The sequence below is a fragment of the Blennius ocellaris genome, assembly GCF_963422515.1.
Source record: "Blennius ocellaris genome assembly, chromosome: 17".
Classification (NCBI taxonomy): Eukaryota; Metazoa; Chordata; class Actinopteri; order Blenniiformes; family Blenniidae; genus Blennius; species Blennius ocellaris.
In genome coordinates, this window is record NC_137666.1 from 822,958 (window position 1) to 846,015 (window position 23,058).

Below are 23,058 nucleotides of genomic sequence, written 5' to 3' on the forward strand. Positions count from 1 at the left end.
CCCCCTCCCCCTCCCCCCCCCCCCCTCCCCCCCTTTACCCTCCAGCTCTGGACTTAAAAGCTGAAGGAATGAAAAGAGTCCTTGTTTACCAGGCTTTTATCGGCGCTTCCTGTCCTGCACGGGAACATCAAGTACAAAGAAAGAGAGAAACATGGTTCCAAAGGCCCTCGAAGCGAACCGGCGAGCTTTTGTTTATTTATTTATTTATTTATTTATTTTTAGACACACACACACACACACACACACACACACACCGGCTGGTGAAACTCTTCCTCCCGCCGTCGCTCCTCTTCGTCGGCGTTACAGCGACAAGAAACGCCGAGGTCAACAGGTACGAGTCCTGCTCTGATGTTTCTCCTGCAAACTGAAGTACAAACGCCTCCTCCTCCTCGCGCCTCCTCCTCACGCCTCCTCCTCGCGCCGACCTCGACCTCGACCTCGACTGTTGCAGACGGGAGGAAATAACACACGAGTCGGCGCTTTTAAAGGCCTCTGGCTGCAGTAATAATCCCACAATCTCAGATTAAAAGAGGGAGAAAAGGGGGAGTGGTTTTTCCCTCCCTCCCGCTCCCATGCAGCTGTTGCCATGGCGATTAGAGGAGGATGATGAAGCAGCAGCAGCAGGGAGTGCGTGGGAACACGGGCGGCAGGAGAACCACTTCGTCACGTCGGAGGAAGGAAAAGTACTTTAGAGCCGAAGTACAGCTTCAGTACTGAATCAGGTAATCGAGTATTTATCAGGTGAATCAAAGCAGAACATTTACAACTAAAATCAGGTTTAAATAATCTTTTAGTAGCTTTACTTGAGTAAAGAGTGTGAGTACTTCTGGAACACAGGAAGTAAGATGAATCTTTTTCTACAAGCTTCCTGACACATGAACAAAATGCTGAAAGGTGCAGTTCCTATGCCAGGCCACCAGTGGGCGCTGCTGGCTTTGTAATGAACATGAACAGAACATGCTGAACGTGTTATCACGTATTTAAGCTTTAAAAAGTTTAAAAAGAAGTAAAAGGAGCTCCATTAATCCATGTTAGTCACAGAACTCGACGTGATAAACTAAGAAGTATTATGGGATGGATGTCCTGCAGCTAAATCCCTGGAATTGGTGGAAAAGTCAGTGGAATTGACAGAACGGTGTGGTGTTATGAAACAGTGTAATCCTCAATGGACAAACTAAGAGCAGCAGATTTAAAATAAAAAATAAAAACAAGTTGATGATTTCTGTCGTTTTGACTCGTTTGAAGACCAGTTTCTGAGTCCAGGACGTTTATTTATCAGAGAATCTGTGAATTCCCAGAACCAGAGTAGAAAATGAAGACGAGTCCTGGAGGATTATTATTATTATTATTAGTGGTTCAGTGGGGCTGCAGGTCTCTGTGGACAGGAAGTGACATCACTGCTGACACACATGATGGTGGCTGCAGCCGCTGGCCGGGCGGCAACATCAGGCCAAGCATGACTCAGCACATCTGTCACAGGAAATGAATCTAATGCAGTGGAGAGGAGGAGGGATGGAGAGAATGAGAGGAGGAAAGAAAGAGGGCTGCAGAGAAGAGCAGGAGCTCTTTTTGCTGTTGTTTTATGGCTTTTTACTGTTTTATGATATTTTGTGGTTTTGTGGGTTTTTCCTGTTTTATGGGTTTTTCCTGTTGTTTTATGGCATTTTACTGTAGTTTTATGGATTTTTACTGTTTTATGATATTTTGTGGCTTTTTACTGTTTTATAATATTTTGTGGTTTTGTGGGTTTTTCCTGTTTTATGGGTTTTTCCTGTTGTTTTATGGCATTTTACTGTAGTTTTATGGATTTTTACTGTTGTTTTATGGCTTTTTGCTGTAGTTTTATGGGTTTTTGCTGTTGTTTTATGGCTTTTTGCTGTAGTTTTATGGGTTTTTGCTGTTGTTTTATGGCTTTTTACTGTAGTTTTATGGATTTTTACTGTTGTTTTATGGCTTTTTGCTGTGTAGTCTTATGGCTTTTGCTGTAGTTTTATGGCTTTTTGCTGTTGTTTTATGGCATTTTGCTGTAGTTTTATGGATTTTTACTGTTTTATGGCTTTATGCTGGAGTTTTATGGCTTTTTACTGTTGTTTTATGGATTTTTACTGTTTTATGTTATTTTGTAGCTTTTTACTGTTTTATGGATTTTTGCTGTTTTATGGCTTTTTACTGTTTTATGATATTTTGTGGCTTTTTACTGTTTTATAATATTTTGTGGTTTTGTGGGTTTTTCCTGTTTTATGGGTTTTTGCTGTTATTTTGTGGCTTTTTACTGTTGTTTTATGGCTTTTGCGGTTGTTTTATGGGTTTTTCCTGTTGTTTTATAACTTTTTGCTGTAGTCTTATGGCTTTTGCTGTTGTTTTATGGCATTTTGCTGTAGTTTTATGGATTTTTACTGTTTTATGGCTTTATGCTGGAGTTTTATGGCTTTTTACTGTTGTTTTATGGCATTTTGCTGTAGTTTTATGGATTTTTACTGTTTTATGGCTTTATGCTGGAGTTTTATGGCTTTTTACTGTTGTTTTATGGATTTTTGCTGTTTTATGGCTTTATGCTGTAGTTTTATGGCTTTTTGCTGTAGTTTTGAGTTTTTACTGTAGTTTTATGGCTTTTTACTGTTCTTTTATGGATTTTTGCTGTTGTTTTATGATATTTTGTGGCTTTTTACTCTTGTTTTGTGGCTTTTAGTTGTTGTTATCGTTTATCATGGGCCAATCAGCAACATTCTGACAAAACGAATATTTCTGCTTTAAAACATTTAAAACTATGCATTTGTTTGACCACTAGAGGCGCTCTATTGTCTCTGTCATGGTGTGACTCCATGCAGGTGATCAGGATCACTGCACACATAGAGAAATGCGTTGATCTTCATTGATCTTCATTTCCAGATTCTGACCAGAACGTTCTCCGTCCGCAGGTTCTGGTGACGATGGACAGCTGCTGATGTAAACCCACGGTCCTCAAACTGAACAATCCCTCCAACCCTGAACCTCACGACGTGAACCTACAATCCAACTTTTTTATTGTTATTATTTATTTAAATGAACCCTTGAATAGTGCCATCTGCAGTGTGAGGAGGACGAACCCCGCGGCCGGTCGCCTGCGTCAAAGAAACGACACGCACAAGGTTCAGAGACGACTTTATTAGCATGGAAACGTTCCTTCTCACCGCTCCGACATCACTTCCTGTTCCAGGGGAGGCACAACAGCTTCACGCTCCGTCAGTTTGAGTTTGCCGACATGTTTTCAGTAGGATTTGTTGAATTTACATAGATTTCTCGTGAAATAAACCAAAAAAAAAAGAAAAGAAAATGCTTTAACAATACATGGTCTCTTGTCGTAAAACTCTTCATAATATCCACAACAAAAAGAACTTGGTTTCAAATTTTATATAAATGCTGCGTTTTGAGATACATGCTGCTGTGCTGAACTTGAATTAAAATAGCAAGTAAAGTTTCAGTTTCAGTGTTTTCTTTACTTTTGCTCGATTGAGGCTCTACTGAGGCTCCATTGAGATTCTGTTGAGGCTCTACTGGAGCTCCATTGAGGCTCTATTGAAGCTCTACTGAGGCTCTATTGAAGCTCTACTGAGGCTCTACTGAGGCTCCATTGAGGTTCTGTTGATGCTCTACTGGAGCTCCATTGAGGTTCTGTTGATGCTCTACTGGAGCTCCGTTGATGCTCTACTGGAGCTCCATTGAGGCTCTACTGATGCTCTACTGGAGCTCTACTGGAGCTCCATTGAGGCTCTACTGAAGCTCTATTGAGGGGCTACTAAAGCTCTACTGAGGTTCCATTGAGTTTCTACTGGAGCTCTATTGAGGTTCTGTTGATGCTCTACTGGAGCTCCATTGAGGCTCTACTGAAGCTCTATTGAGGCTCTACTGGAGCTCCATTGAGGCTCTATTGAAGCTCTACTGAGGCTCTACTGGAGCTCCATTGATGCTCTACTGGAGCTCCATTGAGGCTCTATTGAGGGGCTATTAAGGCTCTACTGAGGCTCCATTGAGGCTCTACTGGAGCTCTATTGATGCTCTATTGAGGCTCTACTGATGCTCTACTGGAGCTCCATTGAGGTTCTGTTGATGCTCTACTGAAGCTCTATTGAGGCTCTGCTGATGCTCTATTGAGGCTCTATTGAAGCTCTACTGGAGCTCTATTGATGCTCTACTGAGGCTCCATTGAGGCTCTACGGTTCAACACGACGTTGCGCTAAACAACAAAATAATGAGCTTTAAATCTCAACCGCAAATGTTTTTCATCTACTGAACTACTTGTCATCCGGGTCACGTCCGAATCGTCACACACATTTTATTTTGAAGGTCTGTTGGAACTCGACCGCTGCAGATTTACATTCAAGTCAAATAATGGGTTGGTGGGTTTCGGGGGGGTCGGGGGGGGGGGGGGGGGTCTCAGCAGTCGGCGGCGTCCTTCCGGGTGATGATCTTGTAGACGCTCTCCCTGAAGCCGCTGTCGGAGGTCAGCCGCCTCGCCGCCTCCCGCAGCTCGTCCACGCCGCCGCCGCCGCCGTCAGCGACGGCGAAGGACTTGGAGTGTTTCACTGTGGAGGAAACGTGAAGACGTGACGATCCACAACATAACAAACGAACAAACTTTTTGCTCGTGAAGTAAATCCACAACATAATAATTCGATATTTTAACATATTTTCTGTCTCTTTTCTTCACAATCGTGACGTCAAACATTGAGGCCTCAACAGTCTGAACAGACAACCAAAGAAAATGTAAAGATTTCAAAGAAAACATGTTTTATTTATGTATAGTCATTCATTCATTCACTTATTATTTTTAAATGTATCTATTTTTGAATTTCAAAGTAAAATGTATACTATATTCACTTAAATTGAATAAAAAAAGGTTGTTTTTTTTCAATCGTAGCAGACGAAACACAAGAGGTGATAAATTATCGTGAGTCTAGAAGCCGAGAGTTTGTTAGAATATGAATAAAACAACAAGTACTGGAGGAGAAGTTTCATTAAAACTGGCTTTACGTTGAGCTTGTCGTCGTTTTTAGTCGTTATCGTTTGGGTTTGTGAAAATATAGACTTTGTCGTCACGTGTGATCTGATATTTAAAGTTTATTAAGGGACTATTTTAACCTCGGAGCTAAAATGTATTTGACGTTACTACGATAAGCGGCGCTAACATCATTTATTATTTCATCTTTAGTTTTTACATTACAAGATTTTCCTCTTTTACAGTTTTATGCTTGACACTGTTAAATTTTAGTACCTGGAGGTTTAATTTACCTCTGATGGGAGGAAAATAATAGACGAGCTTTCTAAACTAAACAATCCTAAATAAAGACACAAGAATGAAACTCAGGGAAACTCGGTTCTTGTCCAGCAGGTGGCGCTGTTACTCACACCAGTGGCGTCTGGAGGCCCGCCTCTGGATCCTGCAGCTCTTGATTCTGCGAGCGGCGGCTTTGTGGAGATAAACCGCGTTTTTCATGATGGCCGGGAGCTTCGCCTCGATCTCCGCTGCACAGATACACTCCTCGAAGAACCCTGCACACACACATTTATTTATATATGTATATATGTGTGTGCTTCCTCGAGATCACACTGTAATAATCCTATTAAACAATCATTTCTCAGTATATGTGAGTGAAAAGCAACAGTCTATTAAACTTTATTCTCAGAGGAGCTTTTAGAACGTCTGGAGACAAAACTCAGACTGCAGGAAAGTGTGTGTGTGTGTGTGTGTGTGTGTGTGTGTGTGTGTGTGTGTGTGTGTGTGTGTGTGTGTGTGTGTGTGTGTGTGTGTGTGTGTGTGTGTACTCGTTTTCCAGGACGAGTGAAAACTGGCCTGTATTCATGTAAAATAGTTGGAATTTATTAAAGTAAGTCCAGAAGAAGCTTTAGAAGCAGAAGTTTCTCCTGTCGGACCACCAGGTTTCACAAAAAACACGCAGAAGTGTGTTTTTATTTTATTTTTTTAAGTGACTTCCTGGTTTTTAGTGAAAAAAAAAGTGAAAAACGTCAGTTTTCAGGAAAGTTGAGAAAAGAAGAATATCGTTAGCGCGTCATGCCGCCAGTGGCCACCAGGGGGCTCTAACGTTAACGACGGCTTGTTAACCTAAATATTATTGCTGTTTGTATTTATTAGGGACCTCGCCAACGGGTGGGCCCTAGGCCCAGCCAACGGCAGGTCTCTTTTGGATTTCGTCGTCGCCAAAAGTGTGGGGCCTCCACAGGAGGCCCCACACTCATCCGGTTACTCTCCTGACCCCTTCAGAGTGGCCGCGCCCCCTTTGGGGGCGCGGCCACTACCTGGTGGCGAAATTATATATTGTATTTCGAATGTTTCTTCTTCTTATTATTAGGGACCTCGCCAACGGGTGGGCCCTAGGCCCAGCCAACGGCAGGTCTCTTTTGGATTTCGTCGTCGCCAAAAGTGTGGGGCCTCCACAGGAGGCCCCACACTCATCCGGTTACTCTCCTGACCCCTTCAGAGTGGCCGCGCCCCCTTTGGGGGCGCGGCCACTACCTGGTGGCGAAATTATATATTGTATTTCGAATGTTTCTTCTTCTTATTATTATTCGTTCGTTTTTCTTTTCACTTACGCACAAATTTGACCCCCTAAACACGCTCAAAAACTCACCAAATTTGGATGGCTCATGAAAAGTCGCAGCCTTCAGAAGACCATGTCAAAAAATTTCAGGAAAGTCCAAAAATGGCTCTCTAGCGCCACCTAGAAAATTTCAATCACCCGCCACGGTCCGTACGAATGTCGTAGAGAAATGTCGCAAATACGAAATTTGTTCGTCTACTCGAGCCCTACGACTCACGCGCTCTAACTTTTGACCTAACTCCAACAGGAAGGCCGCTATTTGCCTTTCAAAGTAAGGCGTTCACCCAAAAAAGGCAAAAAAAGGCAGAAACGGAAAATTTAACTCCTCATAGGGCGAAGGTCGCATCGGTTCAATTGAGATATACAAAAATAGAGGAGATTGTTTACTGCTGAACTCTAGAGGGAAATTTTCTTACCTAGTCCAGTTAAATTTTTATTAGCCGTCCAAGCTCCCCACCCCCTAATCGCCTTTTTGGCTCCTGTCATCCATTAACATGGGGAAACCGAAAATTCTCCCACAAAATCAACGATTTTAAACTCCCCGAACTACTCTTAACTGCTTGCAAACCGTGACTCTCAGCCACAAACCGAGGGCATCGCCACGCTCACGAGACCCTGCCGAACAAGAAGATGTAACATATGTGGGGAAAATTCCAAAACAAGTCGCCAGAATGACGAGTTAAAGCGACACAGTAACATTTTTCTCGTCCTAAATCTTAACACTATAGCGGATGGAGCCAAATCTGCCGTTCCTGCCAAACAGCGCCCCCTGGTGTCCAAACTTTACCTCTGACTGCTTCCAAACCCACACAGTATTAAAGACGACAAAAATTCCTACAAAAGTATGGTATTTTTATCCACATACTCCCCCGATAAGTATAGATTAAGAGCAGTTGTTCGCAAAATCTTCTAATATAATCCTCTCTGCCTCACTCTGACGTCAGAGTGTCCGCGCTCGGCGCAGCTGTGAAATTCTCCACTGTGATTGGTCAGTGCATCACTCCATATATGGGCAGCTTCCTGTAGCTTCAGGCTCATCACTGCTGTGTGATTGACAGCCTGTCATATCCTGCAGTTTGACCTGAGAGTGACCTCAGCAGTCATTCTCAGGTCAGGTTACTCTCATGTGACCTGACCTCACTCTCATGTCTCATGTTCTCCTGTCATGAGGACATGCAAAACCTGTACGAGACCTGGCCTGAGGCCCTCACATTCATGTCGGTGGAAGTTTGTGAAAAACCTTTATGGCATCATTCACACCTTCGCACACCGCCGACAAAGGCCGGGCCTCCTAGGCCCGGCACTCCACCAGGTCACTCTCATGTCACACACTGACCTCCGTAGGAGGCCTGGCCTGAGGCCATATAATTCATGTCGGTGGAAGTTTTTGAAAAACCTTTATTGTTCCATTAGTGCAGTGTCATTCACACTAGAATTGAAGTAAGACCAGATTTGGGATCGGGGCAACCTGGGGAGTACCACACTGAGATTTTCCGGTGTATCCGCTAGCTTGCGGCATAGCATGCCCGTTAGCATGCTTGTAAACATTGTTCGATTGAGCTGAAATTTGGTAGGTGGCCTAATGGGGGTGCTGCGGTCACAAATCACTAGCTAATTAGCTGGTTCCGACGCCGTTTTTTCAAAATAAAAGTAAAATTTTTTTTTTTTTTTTTTTTTTGCTTAAATAATATTTTTTTTAATCAACCGTTCATAGCCACCCCCCCGACGGGCAGTCTCGAGGTCCCGACCAATGCTGCTTGCAGCTTTAATTATTCGTTCGTTTTTCTTTTCACTTACGCACAAATTTGACCCCCTAAACACGCTCAAAAACTCACCAAATTTGGATGGCTCATGAAAAGTCGCAGCCTTCAGAAGACCATGTCAAAAAATTTCAGGAAAGTCCAAAAATGGCTCTCTAGCGCCACCTAGAAAATTTCAATCACCCGCCACGGTCCGTACGAATGTCGTAGAGAAATGTCGCAAATACGAAATTTGTTCGTCTACTCGAGCCCTACGACTCACGCGCTCTAACTTTTGACCTAACTCCAACAGGAAGGCCGCTATTTGCCTTTCAAAGTAAGGCGTTCACCCAAAAAAGGCAAAAAAAGGCAGAAACGGAAAATTTAACTCCTCATAGGGCGAAGGTCGCATCGGTTCAATTGAGATATACAAAAATAGAGGAGATTGTTTACTGCTGAACTCTAGAGGGAAATTTTCTTACCTAGTCCAGTTAAATTTTTATTAGCCGTCCAAGCTCCCCACCCCCTAATCGCCTTTTTGGCTCCTGTCATCCATTAACATGGGGAAACCGAAAATTCTCCCACAAAATCAACGATTTTAAACTCCCCGAACTACTCTTAACTGCTTGCAAACCGTGACTCTCAGCCACAAACCGAGGGCATCGCCACGCTCACGAGACCCTGCCGAACAAGAAGATGTAACATATGTGGGGAAAATTCCAAAACAAGTCGCCAGAATGACGAGTTAAAGCGACACAGTAACATTTTTCTCGTCCTAAATCTTAACACTATAGCGGATGGAGCCAAATCTGCCGTTCCTGCCAAACAGCGCCCCCTGGTGTCCAAACTTTACCTCTGACTGCTTCCAAACCCACACAGTATTAAAGACGACAAAAATTCCTACAAAAGTATGGTATTTTTATCCACATACTCCCCCGATAAGTATAGATTAAGAGCAGTTGTTCGCAAAATCTTCTAATATAATCCTCTCTGCCTCACTCTGACGTCAGAGTGTCCGCGCTCGGCGCAGCTGTGAAATTCTCCACTGTGATTGGTCAGTGCATCACTCCATATATGGGCAGCTTCCTGTAGCTTCAGGCTCATCACTGCTGTGTGATTGACAGCCTGTCATATCCTGCAGTTTGACCTGAGAGTGACCTCAGCAGTCATTCTCAGGTCAGGTTACTCTCATGTGACCTGACCTCACTCTCATGTCTCATGTTCTCCTGTCATGAGGACATGCAAAACCTGTACGAGACCTGGCCTGAGGCCCTCACATTCATGTCGGTGGAAGTTTGTGAAAAACCTTTATGGCATCATTCACACCTTCGCACACCGCCGACAAAGGCCGGGCCTCCTAGGCCCGGCACTCCACCAGGTCACTCTCATGTCACACACTGACCTCCGTAGGAGGCCTGGCCTGAGGCCATATAATTCATGTCGGTGGAAGTTTTTGAAAAACCTTTATTGTTCCATTAGTGCAGTGTCATTCACACTAGAATTGAAGTAAGACCAGATTTGGGATCGGGGCAACCTGGGGAGTACCACACTGAGATTTTCCGGTGTATCCGCTAGCTTGCGGCATAGCATGCCCGTTAGCATGCTTGTAAACATTGTTCGATTGAGCTGAAATTTGGTAGGTGGCCTAATGGGGGTGCTGCGGTCACAAATCACTAGCTAATTAGCTGGTTCCGACGCCGTTTTTTCAAAATAAAAGTAAAATTTTTTTTTTTTTTTTTTTTTTGCTTAAATAATATTTTTTTTAATCAACCGTTCATAGCCACCCCCCCGACGGGCAGTCTCGAGGTCCCGACCAATGCTGCTTGCAGCTTTAATTACAGGTAAAAACTGAAACACAGGGGACGTTAAAGAGTTTCAAGTACTAATAATAGTAAAAGTCGAGTCCTTTATTCAATTAATACACAGAATAACGTGTTTTTAGTAGTTTAGTCTGACGAGGAGGAGAATAGAAACGTGAAGATCACAAAACAGACATAAAAGATAAATATAGGCAAAGTGTTGAATAGTGCCGGAAGTTTGGCCAGTTTATATTTCAATATAACCGAATACAATTTAACATTTCAGTGTGTGTGTGTGTGTGTGTGTGTGTGTGTGTGTGTGTGTGTGTGCGCGCGCTCACTCCTCAGCTGGGTGACGTCCCCCTTCATCTTCTCGTCTCTCTCCCTGGTCCTCTCCAGGGCGTTCAGGCCCTGCTCCAGGCCCTGCAGCGCCTCCTCCGCCTGCTTCAGCCTCTTCTCCAGCTCCACCCGGGACTCGATCTCCGCCTGCGGCCGCAAAGTCGCACGTGAAGCCGCGAGGACGCGAAACAACCGCTGTCATTTAAACCACGAGACGAATACTGCACGCGATGCAGGTCGGTGTGGGAAAAACTACACCAGTAAACAAATAAATAAACATGTGGTCAGATCATGAGGTTATAATATTATTGCTTAATAACGCGTGGCCACGCCTTAATAACGCGTGGCCACGCGTTATTAAGGCGTGGCCACGCGTTAATAAGCAATAATATTTTTTTCACCAATGTCACCAGAGGGGCTCCGGAGGTTTCAGCTATTAAACTGATTTTTTTTGTGAGTGAAAATGAGTGAAGTTCAGTGGAGGCGTGGTGAAAACCAGGTGTGTTTCCATGGCGGCTGCAGAAACGATGTCCTGTGGGGCCACTAGGTGGCGCCGTTGGCTTTTGTAGTGAAGGAGGAACAACTCAATGGAAACATTAACGTTTGTATCCACAGAGAACTAGAAAACTACCGGTAAACACAATAAAACTACCGTCGTATGTCTACGTGTGTGTGTGTGTGTGTGTGTGTGTGTGTGTGTGTGTGTGTGTGTGTGTGTGTGTGTGTGTGTGTGTGTGTGTGTGTGTGTGTGTGTGTGTGTGTGAGACCTTAAGCTCCGCCTCCGTCTGCAGCTTGTCCACACTGAGCTGGGACAGCGACTGCTGCAGCGTTTGGGCCTGACTGGAGTAGAACTCACTCTCCTGCTGCAGAACCTTGGCTCGCTGCTCGTTTTCCTTCATCCTGGAGACAAAACACACTTTGTGGTCGCAGAGATCCTGGAGAGATCACTCCTGGAGGGATCACTCCTGTAGAGATCACTCCTGTAGAGATCACTCCTATAGAGATCACTCCTGTAGAGATCACTCCTGGAGGGATCACTCCTGTAGAGATCACTCCTGTAGAGATCACTCCTATAGAGATCACTCCTGTAGAGATCACTCCTGTAGAGATCACTCCTATAGAGATCACTCCTATAGAGATCACTTCTCTAGAGATCACTCCTATAGAGATCACTCCTACAGAGATCACTCCTCTAGAGATCACTCCTATAGAGATCACTCCTGTAGACATCACTCCTGGAGAGATCACTCCTCTAGAGATCACTCCTATAGAGATCACTCCTGTAGACATCACTCCTATAGAGATCACTCCTCTAGAGATCACTCCTGTAGACATCACTTCTCTAGAGATCACTCCTATAGAGATCACTCCTCTAGAGATCATTCCTGTAGACATCACTCCTGTAGACACCACTCCTCTAGAGATCACTCCTGTAGAGATCACTCCTGTAGACATCACTCCTATAGAGATCACTCCTATAGAGATCACTCCTATAGAGATCACTCCTGTAGAGATCACTCCTGTAGAGATCACTCCTGTAGACATCACTCCTATAGAGATCACTCCTATAGAGCTCACTCCTGTAGAGATCACTCCTGTAGACATCACTCCTATAGAGATCACTCCTGTAGAGATCACTCCTGTAGACATCACTCCTACAGAGATCACTCCTGTAGAGATCACTCCTGTAGACATCACTCCTGTAGAGATCACTCCTGTAGACATCACTCCTATAGAGATCACTTCTCTAGAGATCAATCCTCTAGAGATCACTCCTATAGAGATCACTTCTCTAGAGATCACTCCTGTAGAGATCACTCCTGTAGACATCACTCCTACAGAGATCACTCCTATAGAGATCACTTCTCTAGAGATCACTCCTATAGAGATCACTCCTGTAGACATCACTCCTGTAGACATCACTCCTATAGAGATCACTCCTATAGAGATCACTCCTGTAGACATCACTCCTGTAGACATCACTCCTATAGAGATCACTCCTATAGAGATCACTTCTCTAGAGATCACTCCTATAGAGATCACTCCTACAGAGATCACTCCTCTAGAGATCACTCCTATAGAGATCACTCCTGTAGACATCACTCCTGTAGACATCACTCCTATAGAGATCACTCCTCTAGAGATCACTTCTCTAGAGATCACTCCTCTAGAGATCACTTCTCTAGAGATCACTCCTATAGAGATCACTCCTACAGAGATCACTCCTCTAGAGATCACTCCTATAGAGATCACTCCTATAGAGATCACTCCTGTAGAGATCACTCCTATAGAGATCACTCCTATAGAGATCACTCCTCTAGAGATCACTTCTCTAGAGATCACTCCTCTAGAGATCACTCCTCTAGAGATCACTCCTATAGAGATCACTCCTACAGAGATCACTCCTGTAGAGATCACTCCTATAGAGATCACTCCTATAGAGATCACTCCTGTAGACATCACTCCTGTAGACATCACTCCTCTAGAGATCACTTCTCTAGAGATCACTCCTCTAGAGATCACTCCTACAGGATAGTATGTAAATAAGTTAATGAGTAAGTAAGTAAATAAACAAGTAAATACATTTTTGAGTCAGTTGGTAAAAAATGAAGTAAATAAGTTCAGAAGTCAGTAAATAAATAAGTTAATAAGTAAGAAAGTAAACATGAGAACTGATGCTTTTCATTTTCTTCTTCATGTGAGAGGATTTTAGTTTCCTGCTAGAATTTGGCTTCAACGTAACGTTTGTTATATTTGTTATGTTTATGTTTGTTGCATTTGTTACATTTGTTACATTTGTTATGTTTATATTTGTTGCATTTGTTACATTTGTTGCATTAGTTATATTTGTTACATTTGTTGCATTAGTTATATTTGTTACATTTGTTGCATTAGTTATATTTGTTACATTAGTTACATTAGTTATATTTGTGCCGTGAAGAACAAAACCAGAATCTGTGACTGAACTGGAGTTGTGAAGCTGAAACAGCAGAATGATTTGAAACGAGGCTGAAGGTGAAACATGAGCAGTCGATAGCAGCGGCCTGTGAAAATCCCTCCGACTGCTGATCGATCAGCTGATCAATTAGCAGATCGATCAGCTGATCGATCAGCTGCTGGTTTGGAGGTCGATCAACTTTTCCACTCGGAATTTCATCCTGACTGCCGAGTGTTTAACCCTTTAATGGAACTCATCAGTCACTTATAACCACCGGGTGAACATATATATATATATATATATATATTTGCACAGAGAGAGAAAGAGAGACTCATTAAAATAATTTGATCTCATCGCACCTGAAAATCTATCAGATGTCATGAATGTGTGTTTTATCTATATTTTATTCAATAATTCACAAACAGCTCCAGTTTCACTGTCTCGTGTTTCAGTCGATATAAAAGCAGAAGAATATTATGAGTAATATTATAAGTAAGTAAATCCACAAGCTGCAGGGAAAGTTAATCATTTTTACGTTTTTTTTTAACGGATCCAAAATTATCATCATCAGTTATTTATTATCATCATAATTTTTTTAATTATTATTGTTATTATCATCATCATTATATTATAATAATAATATAATAATATCATTATTATATTATTTATTAAAACTAAATGCTGCAGGTTAAACCATCCGTCATTTGGCTGCTTATTTTTATTATAAAATATGAATCTATATTCCCTTAAAAACACTTTTTATTTCACTATATGTTCAGATTATTCCCCTATATGGGTAATTCTTGATATTGACGCTGATTTTAACGATCCATGTTTGACATATTAATTCTTTTGGGGCATTTTACTGATATGAAAGAGTTTTGTTTGTATATGTTAGCGCGTCTCACCGGCCCTCGGCCTGCTCCTTCTCCCTCAGCAGGATCTTCATCTGCTCCTCGATGTGTCGCAGGTCCTGCAGCAGGTCCAGCTCCTCCTCCTCCTCCTCCTCCTCCTCCTCCTCCTCCTCCTCCTCTTTCTTCTCCTGCTTCTCCTCCTTCACTCCCAGCAGCTCCAGCGTCCGCTGCTTCTCCTGCGACAGCTCCTGCAGGAGGAAACCCACGACTCAGCAATATTTCATGAAGCTGAGGTGATTTAATTTTGGAATATTTCCCAGTAATAACCGAAGTTATCTGGAATGAAATGCAGGTATTCTGGATTTTCCTGGGGGAAGAAAACAACAACGTGCGGTTTTTCTTTTCTGAAGTAAACTTTGATGCATTGTTGGATTTCAATTCAAGTGGATTTCAGTTAAAAGTGCTTTTAGGAAGTATTATGTGATCAAACTCCACACGACAAGGTACGTCTACTGCATTGTAACGTCAATTTTGGACTAATTAAATTAAATTAAATTTAGTTTAATTTCAAATTTAATTTATTACATTTCATTACGTTTAATTTAATCTAATTCAATTTATTAAATGAAATTTTATTTAATGTAATTTAATTTATTAAATGAAATGAAATGAAATTCAATTCAATTCAATTTAATTTAATAGTTTAGTTTAAAGTAGAACAAAGTGTAGGATCGTGCAGAAAGAGGATTTCAGGACCTTTTAAAGGCAGGAAGCAGCGTCGATCTACTTTTATTTTGAAAGGCGCCGAGCCGTGAGGCGTTACTACAAACCACAGGAAGTGACTCCACGTACCTCGATGGATTTCTGCAGCGTCACGGTCAAACCGCTCAGCTCCTCCTTCTCCTGCTCCACCCCCCGCAGGGACTGGGCCGTCCCGTCCAGGTCTCTGTGGACGGGGAGGACGGGGGGACGGGGTCGAGGGGAGGAGGGGAGGGGGGACGGGAGGAGGAGGGGGACGGGAGGAGGAGGAGGGACGGGAGGAAGGAGAGGAGGAGCGGAGGGGGGACGGGAGGACGGGAGGAGAGGAGGAGAGGAGGGGGGACGGGAGGAAGGAGAGGAGGAGCGTAGGGGGGACAGGTGGAGGAGGGGGGACGGGAGGACGGGAGGAGAGGAGGAGAGGAGGGGGGACGGGAGGAAGGAGAGGAGGAGCGTAGGAGGGACAGGTGGAGGAGGGGGGACGGGAGGAAGGAGAGGAGGAGGGGGGATGGGAGGAGGGGAGGAGGAGCGGAGGGGGGACAGGAGGAGGAGAGGGACGGGAGGACGGGAGGAGAGGAGGAGGGGGGATGGGAGGAGGAGGGGGACGGGAGGAAGGAGAGGAGGAGCGGAGGGGGGACAGGAGGAGGAGGGGGACGGGAGGAGGAGGGGGGGGATGGGAGGGGGGACGGGAGGAGGAGGGGGGGACGGGAGGAGGAGGAGGGGGACGGGAGGAGGAGGGGGGGACGGGAGGGGGGACGGGAGGAGGAGGAGGGGGACGGGAGGAGAGGAGGAGGGGGGATGGGAGGAGGAGGGGGGGGATGGGAGGGGGGACGGGAGGGGGGACGGGAGGAGGAGGGGGGGACGGGAGGAGGAGGGGGGGGACGGGAGGAGGAGGGGGCGGGGGGGGTTAACGGGAAACGACAAAAAGAATAGATCGTTTGCACCGACGTCACAAATCTCCCATGATCCTCTCTGATTCGCTCGTGTCGGCCATCTTTGATGAAAACTGTTATTTACAACCTTCATCTGGAATATTTAACACTTGATCAATTTGGGGGGAAAATAATCACACGAATCCTCCGTTGAAGGTACGAAACATCCAATATGGCCGACGAAAGCAGATGGTGGAGGAAACGTGAGGATGTGAGGGACGGTGAAGGTTTACAGTTTGATCTGCTCCTGTTCGGCCTTCAGCTCCACAACGACCTCCTCAAACTTCATCTTCTCCTCCTCCAGGATCTGATTGAGACGCTCCAGCTCCTGCAAACACAACGTCCTCGTTCAGCCTCGTCTCACCGGAGCTTCTCCTTTCCTGCATTCGTGTTTCATTCATGTTGGACTTTAACAAAAGTTGCATTAAGTTGGATTTTGGGATCAAAACAAGGAAACACTGTTGTGAATCCGATTTTTTTTTTTCAGAAATAAAGAGTCTATTCAAAGAGAAAACGTTCTTATTTTCAAATTAAAATAGAAAATATGACGATTGAGTGGACGTGGTTCAGTAAAAATCTCGTTGAAGCTGCACTTAAAATGACCTCTTTGATCTAAAACTAAAGGCAAACGTCTGCCGTCGTCACGACTTCTGTGATATTTTGAAATATTTGTGATAATCTGGTCCATTGAAGATCAAAGCAGGAGGAAGTCTTTCAAGATGGAGGATAAATGTTAAAACCAACCTCTCGTTGTGCCCTCTGGTGACTCAGCTCCTCAGTTTCCTCCATCAGTTTATCTGGAGACGAGAAACAAGACGGATCTCATCCAACATTCAAACGGAGGAAAAGCAAAACACTTTGAATCCGAGGTTTCTGGACCAACGGGACTCGTGTGTGTCGAAAAGGTTCACGATGTGACATTTGTCCCGAGGTGGTTGTTGCTCACCCAGGTACTCCTGCTTCTCCTTGGCCAGCTGGAGCCCCTGAGCCTCCAGACTCTCGATCATGGCCTCGCCCAGCTGGGCGTTTCTCCACGTGCTGCAATTCAGACAAAAGATCGCAGACGTCACGACCGGCGGTCGACGGCCGGCTCCGGCCGCCTCGATGCCGAAAGACGGAGGAGAAACTCACACTTTCCCCGAGTCCTGGAGCATCTCCATCCACTGGACCTGCTCCTCCTCGGACTCGGCGGCGAGGACAACGGTTCCCTGCGGGACCGGAACACTCACGTGTGAAGTCAAGTTAAAGCTACTTCTGGATAAACGTGTAAAAAAGCAGTTCTCGCCACGTGGCTGAGCCTGGGGTTTCGGTTCTTACGGTAAAATCCTCCAGGTTGACGACGACGGCGAACGGCATCCCGGCGTCGTCGCTGGCCGACACCACGCATCCTCCCAGAGGAATCACGCCCTGAAGCACAAACCGGTCAGAACCTCCTCCTTCGGTCTGGACCGGCGCCGAGTGCCGAGGCGGCTGCTCACCTTGGGGTGGATGTTGAAGTACCGGTTGGTCTCGAAGCTTCTCTTCTCGCTCTCGGCGTAATAGAGCAGGAAGCTGTCCTTGATGATGAAGAACCTTTGGGGGCGAGGAAGACAAGGAGAGCGGCAGAGGGTCAGTCCTGTCGGATCCGGGGGGGGGGGGGGGGGGGGGGGGGTCGACGTCTGCTGAGACTCTCGGGACAAAAACCCACAAGAAACAACCCGTACTTAACCCCCAAAAGCCAAACCCCAAACCTAAACCCTAACCCAACACTCCAACGCCGAAACCCAAACTCTGAACTGCTAACTCCTAACAGCTGAACCCTAACTGCTAACCCCTAACCCTTAACCCTTAACCCCAACAGCAACTCCAACCCCTAAACCCAAAGCCAAAACCCTGACCCTAGACTCCAACCCCAACACCCAAATCCCTTACCGCTAACCCCTAATCGCTAACCCATAACCCTTAACCCCAAAATCAAACCCCTAACCCTCAACCCCTAGACCCTTGCCCCTAACCCTCAACCCCTAGACCCTTGCCCCTAACCCTCAACTCCTAGACCCTTGCCCCTAACCCTCAACCCCTAGACCCTTGCCCCTAACCCTCAACCCCTAGACCCTTGCTCCTAACCCTCAACTCCAAGACCCTTGCCCCAACCCTCAGCCTCTAGACCCTTGCCCCGAACCCCCAACACCAACCTCAACCCTAATCCCAGACCCTTAAATCCAAACCCTTGACACCAAAATCCTAAGTTAGTAATGAGTGAGGAAGTAAATAATGATACAAGCACATACAAGTACACAAGTACAGTAAACAAGAAGGAAAGTGAGTTAGTAAATAAATACACAGGTACTATGAAGGAGTAAGAATATAGTGACTGAGTCAATAAGTAATGAAGTGGTTAGTCAGTGAGTAGACAAGTACTGTAGTTTCTAAGTAAGTACACAAACGCAAGGTTAGTTTTATCAGTACACAAGTACTGAGAGAAAGTACGCAGATAAATACTGTAAGCACTGTGAATGAAAAAAATAAAGAGGCTTTTTTTTTATCAAAATTTTCTTTGAAGATTATTTATCTTCTGAAAAAAACTTTTTTTTAATAGTTAGCTATTGAATTTTTCACAAGTACAGAACGACGTTTCTTCAGATCCTCAGATTGACGTCGTCTCTCCGATCGGAGCAGCGACGGCGAAGCGAGGCCTCGGGGGCGACGAGAGGCGGCGGCGCTTTCCGAGCAGCAAATGGAGCCGCTGGATCCGCTGGTATTGTCGTTTTAAACTCTTACGTAAGCTAAGAGCATTACGGTGACATAAGGTGCCAATCCAGGCATTTTAACCAAACATACAGTCTGATAGCAGGTTAGCAACTGCGTGTGGCGACTTCTTCTGCTTCTTATGTAAAGCTGTAATCTGACACCACAGATAGCTCAGCCCTTTTCTACTTACTCTCTTTATTATTATTATTATGATTATTATGATTATATTATTATTGTTGTTATTATTTTTATTAGTATAATTTTTTTATTTTTTATTTTTTATTAAAAATAATAATTTATTTTATGATGACATATTTATTTTCCTTATTTAAAATTTAATTGACTGCAGTATTTTTTTTACTTTAATTTTTTTAATTTTTATGTATTTATTTATATTTATTTCTTGTCTGTTTACTTGTATTTTCTCATTTTAATTTTAGTCTCCTTTTAAAGGTTCCCATCTTCTAATATTCAAACTCATTTGAATGCATGTTTTTCTCCTTTTTTAAATTTAGAAGCACATTGAGCTGCATTAATGTCAAGACTTCATATATAAACAAGCTAAAATTATTATTAAGATGATGATTATAATTATAATTACCACAACAACAAATTAATCCTCCCTGATCAATGCAGTTCTAATCTGGATCAAATCTGTTTTCTCTTTTCTTGAGTCTTAAAATATCTTTATAGTCTTAAAAAGTCCTTTTAGTTCACAACTCCTGCTTTTATACTGGAGAAATTTGTGAAAGATTTTATTAAACAGCACAACACAGCTAAAAAATATATTACTATATAAATATATACTGAATATTTATCATCACTGCATCTCAAAATCCTTTATAAACATCATTAAATAGAAACCAAACCAAACTACCTTAAATTATTAATTTAGATAAATTCTGCATTTTATTACTCTGAATTATTTCAAGACAGAAGAAGTCCAAGAAGAGAAAGAGTTAATTTCAAAGTAAAAGTCTGGCTGTTTAGTTAATTTGCTGGGTTTTGTTTTTTTTATGAATTCAGTTCAGTTTCATTCTGATTGAATCATGAATCTGTATTTTTCAAAGTAATTTTACCTTTCATGTTTTAAACTTCAGCAAACACTAGATATTAAATACTACAAACCAAATGAACCTTCAGCTGAATCTTTAATTAACCGGCAGACGAATTTAACTTGAACAATCTGGACGTAATTGATCAGTGAATTTAAAGATTTTCCATCTCATCTTTTGTTTCCTTGATTTTTTTCATCATGAATCATAAATAATAAAGCGCCTCCATCACTTTCTTATTTCCTGTGAAGTTTTTCTCATGACCACTACTACCACTACTACTACTAGTACTACCACTACCACCACTTCTACTATAGACGTATACATATAGAGCAATGAAAACTTTATCTCTTTTCTAATCCTTTGATCTTTTCTTCTTCTAATTCATCTTTGTTGCTGTCGGTCGGCACTTTGATTTGCTGAAATCTACAAAAAGTTGCTACAGTTGTAAAGTGGAACACTTTTTTTTTTTTTTTAAGTACATTTTCATGTATTTCCACAATTTTTTCGAGAAAATCTTTCAGGGTCAAATGAAACTTTGAAGACTTTTTTTTAACCATTACAAAGCTCAAATTTTCTCTCATACGTCTAAAGCGACAGAAGAGCTCCGTCTTCACACACATAAAACATCCCATAATGAGAAAACACATTATTACGACATTTTCCCGACATTTGCTGAACTTATGACCCTTTAAGGAGGATTTTCTCCGTTTTTTCCCCAAGTTGATCCACAACTTTTCCCCTTAAAGTGCCCAAGCAGACCCACGGAACCTCCGGCCCTCCCCAGGGCCCCCCCCAGGGACCCCCCCGGGACCCCCCCTCACCTGCGGGACCACTTGGCGGACGGGCGTCCGAAGGGCCTCTTCCACAGGACGCCGTGCAGCTGCACCTTGGTGCTGATGTCCAGACCCTCGCAGTCCGACTGCTCCATGGACGTCCAGGGCGAGAACAGGGAGACTCTGGACGCAGACGAGAACATCCTCTCTGGGTTCCCCCGACTGGGGGGGGGGGGGGCGCACAGTGGGGGGGCGGCAAACAAAGTCAATAACAATTAGCCAGACACCCGATGTCACACACACACACACACACACACACACTAATCCCAGCAGGTCACCAGGGTGGAATAATGCAGTCGCCAATACGCTGCAGGCGAGACTGACGGCACAGCGGAGTGATGCAAACAGGATGACAGGGAGAGATGGAGGGAGGGGGGGAGGGAGGGAGGGAGGGACGCTGACGGGTAATATAGAGATAGAGTGAGAGAGAGAGAGAGAGAGAGAGAGGGAGAGTGAAGCTAAATCTGAAGCTGGTCGATAGATTCCAGCCAGTAAAAGCTGTTATTCAGATTACAGAGCGAGGGGCCGTCTCCAGCTCTTGGCAGGTATGAGAACTCCATCACTCCAGCCATCCATCCATCCATCCATCCATCCATCCCTCCATCCATCCATCCATCCACTGTATTAGGCGGAGTGTCTGTGGCAGGGGAAGTTGCTGTGCAGCTTTGGAGTATCAGATTAATTCGCAGGACATGAGTCAGAGCAGATTATGAAGCTACTGACGGCTCTGGAGGACAGAGGGAGGGAGGACGGAGGACAGAGGGAGGGAGGACGGAGGACAGAGGGAGGGAGGATGGAGGAAGAGGGACAGAGGACGGAGGGCAGAGGGAGGGAGGATGGAGGGAGGGAGGACAGAGGACAGAGGGAGGACAGAGGATGGATGGGGAGGATGGAGGGAGGACAGAGGTAGGCTGGACGGAGAACAGATGGAGGGAGGACAGAGGGAGGAGGTTGGACAGAGGGAGGATGGTGGACAGAGGGAGGGAGGACGGAGGGAGGGAGGATGGAGGACAGAGGGAGGGAGGACCGAGGGAGGAAGGAGGACAGAGGGAGGATGGAGGACAGAGGGAGAATGGTGGACAGAGGGAGGGAGGACAGAGGGAGGAAGGAGGACAGAGGGAGGATGGAGGACAGAGGGAGGGAGGGAGGACAGAGGGAGGGAGGACAGATGGAGGCCACGGCCTGCAGGAGACGCAGCTCCATCAAGGAGCCGAACACTCAGGCTGCAGGAGGAAAAACATGAAGAAGAAAGAAAAACAAAACAAAGCCGACGACACTTCAACCTGCAGCTCCTCTCCTCTCCTCTCCTCTCCTCTCCTCTCCTCTCCTCTCCCCTCCCCTCCTCCCCTCCCCTCCTCCCCTCCCCTCACCTCTCCCCTCCCCTCCTCTCCTCTCCTCTCACCGGCTCTACATCTTCACGTTGCTCTGCTCAATGTGCAACAAGTCCAGGGATTAAAATATATATATATATATATATAAATCTGGATAAAATATGATTAATTACCTTAAAAATTAAGAAATTCTTTGGAAAAAGTGGCAAAAACAAAAAAACACCAGCCAATGATTGGAACACACCCCGAAATACTTTCACCAGTTAAAAAATGTTTTAATTTATAGTCGTAAAACACGCCGCTTCACAACGGATGGTCACAATCAAGAGTTTGGAAATAAGGCCGACTCAACGTGGAATGACAGAAATTATCAAACAAAAATAAAAAAAGGTCTTCCTGCAGCTCTGGATCTCCTCCGTTTGTACCTTCATCCCTCCTTTACGCAGAAAACGTAGCAACACCTTCCAACACGTCTACGTTTACATTTTATGGGACAAATTTTGAGTCTATTAAAAATGCAAATGTTCTAAATAAACGTAAAATGGTTGTAGAAAAGCCTCGGATCTGCGTTAAAGATACAGTACGTTAGATTTTTAGTGGCAAAACAAATTAAAAATAAGAGTTTGATGCAGAGAAATGTCTTGGTCTGCAGTGTAATTCCAACTTGTAACACAAGGTGGCGTATTGAGTCACGATTCCTACGTTCTAAGATATAAACTCACTAATGCACAATATTAGCATTAATTCTACCTGAAACACTAAACTTAAAAAAAAAAAACCTGCATTCGCTCAAAGCTTCTGATTTAATGTTTGATAAATAAAAGTTTGATAAACTAAATATTTGTTCTATACGATTTCACGAACGGCCATAAAAGCCAACAGCAACAAACTGTCATGTGTGGTAATGCAACGTCCTGGCGCTAGGGGGCAGTAGTGAGTCGGCTCGTCATTTCAAAAGGTTCCAGCCTCTGTCGTGTTTTATATATATATATATATATATATATATATAATTTTTTTTTTTTTCCGTCAAAGCTTATTTCAAACTGAAAACATTGCGTACTGTACCTTTAAGTGTCATTTAAACAAGGTGAAAAATCAAAACATTTAGAATTTAATGAGATAAAAGGCAGCGAGTCTCAAAATAAAGTTATTT

The 23,058-nt window shown here is 44.1% G+C and overlaps 2 protein-coding genes across 2 annotated transcripts in view; both read right to left on the reverse strand.

Moving 5' to 3' along the window:
- Positions 1 to 4,413: 4,413 nt before the first annotated feature.
- On the reverse strand, positions 4,414 to 20,717 carry plekhd1 (pleckstrin homology domain containing, family D (with coiled-coil domains) member 1; the record flags this gene model as incomplete). Its single annotated transcript, XM_080512569.1, has 13 exons — positions 4,414 to 4,562; positions 5,386 to 5,529; positions 10,476 to 10,620; positions 11,241 to 11,373; positions 14,320 to 14,513; positions 15,118 to 15,211; positions 16,187 to 16,281; positions 16,698 to 16,750; positions 16,900 to 16,991; positions 17,085 to 17,161; positions 17,271 to 17,360; positions 17,432 to 17,525; positions 20,563 to 20,717. The coding sequence occupies 13 exons, from the start codon at positions 20,715 to 20,717 to the stop codon at positions 4,414 to 4,416; spliced, it is 1,515 nt and encodes a 504-aa protein (XP_080368695.1).
- A 1,445-nt stretch (positions 20,718 to 22,162) lies between these two features.
- slc39a9 (solute carrier family 39 member 9) overlaps positions 22,163 to 23,058 on the reverse strand; it is an 8,152-nt gene continuing 7,256 nt past the window's right edge. Inside the window, exon 7 of the mRNA XM_080512836.1 lies at positions 22,163 to 23,058. This exon is cut by the window's right edge and continues 1,836 nt beyond it. The gene's annotated coding sequence lies outside the window, so the exon portion shown is untranslated.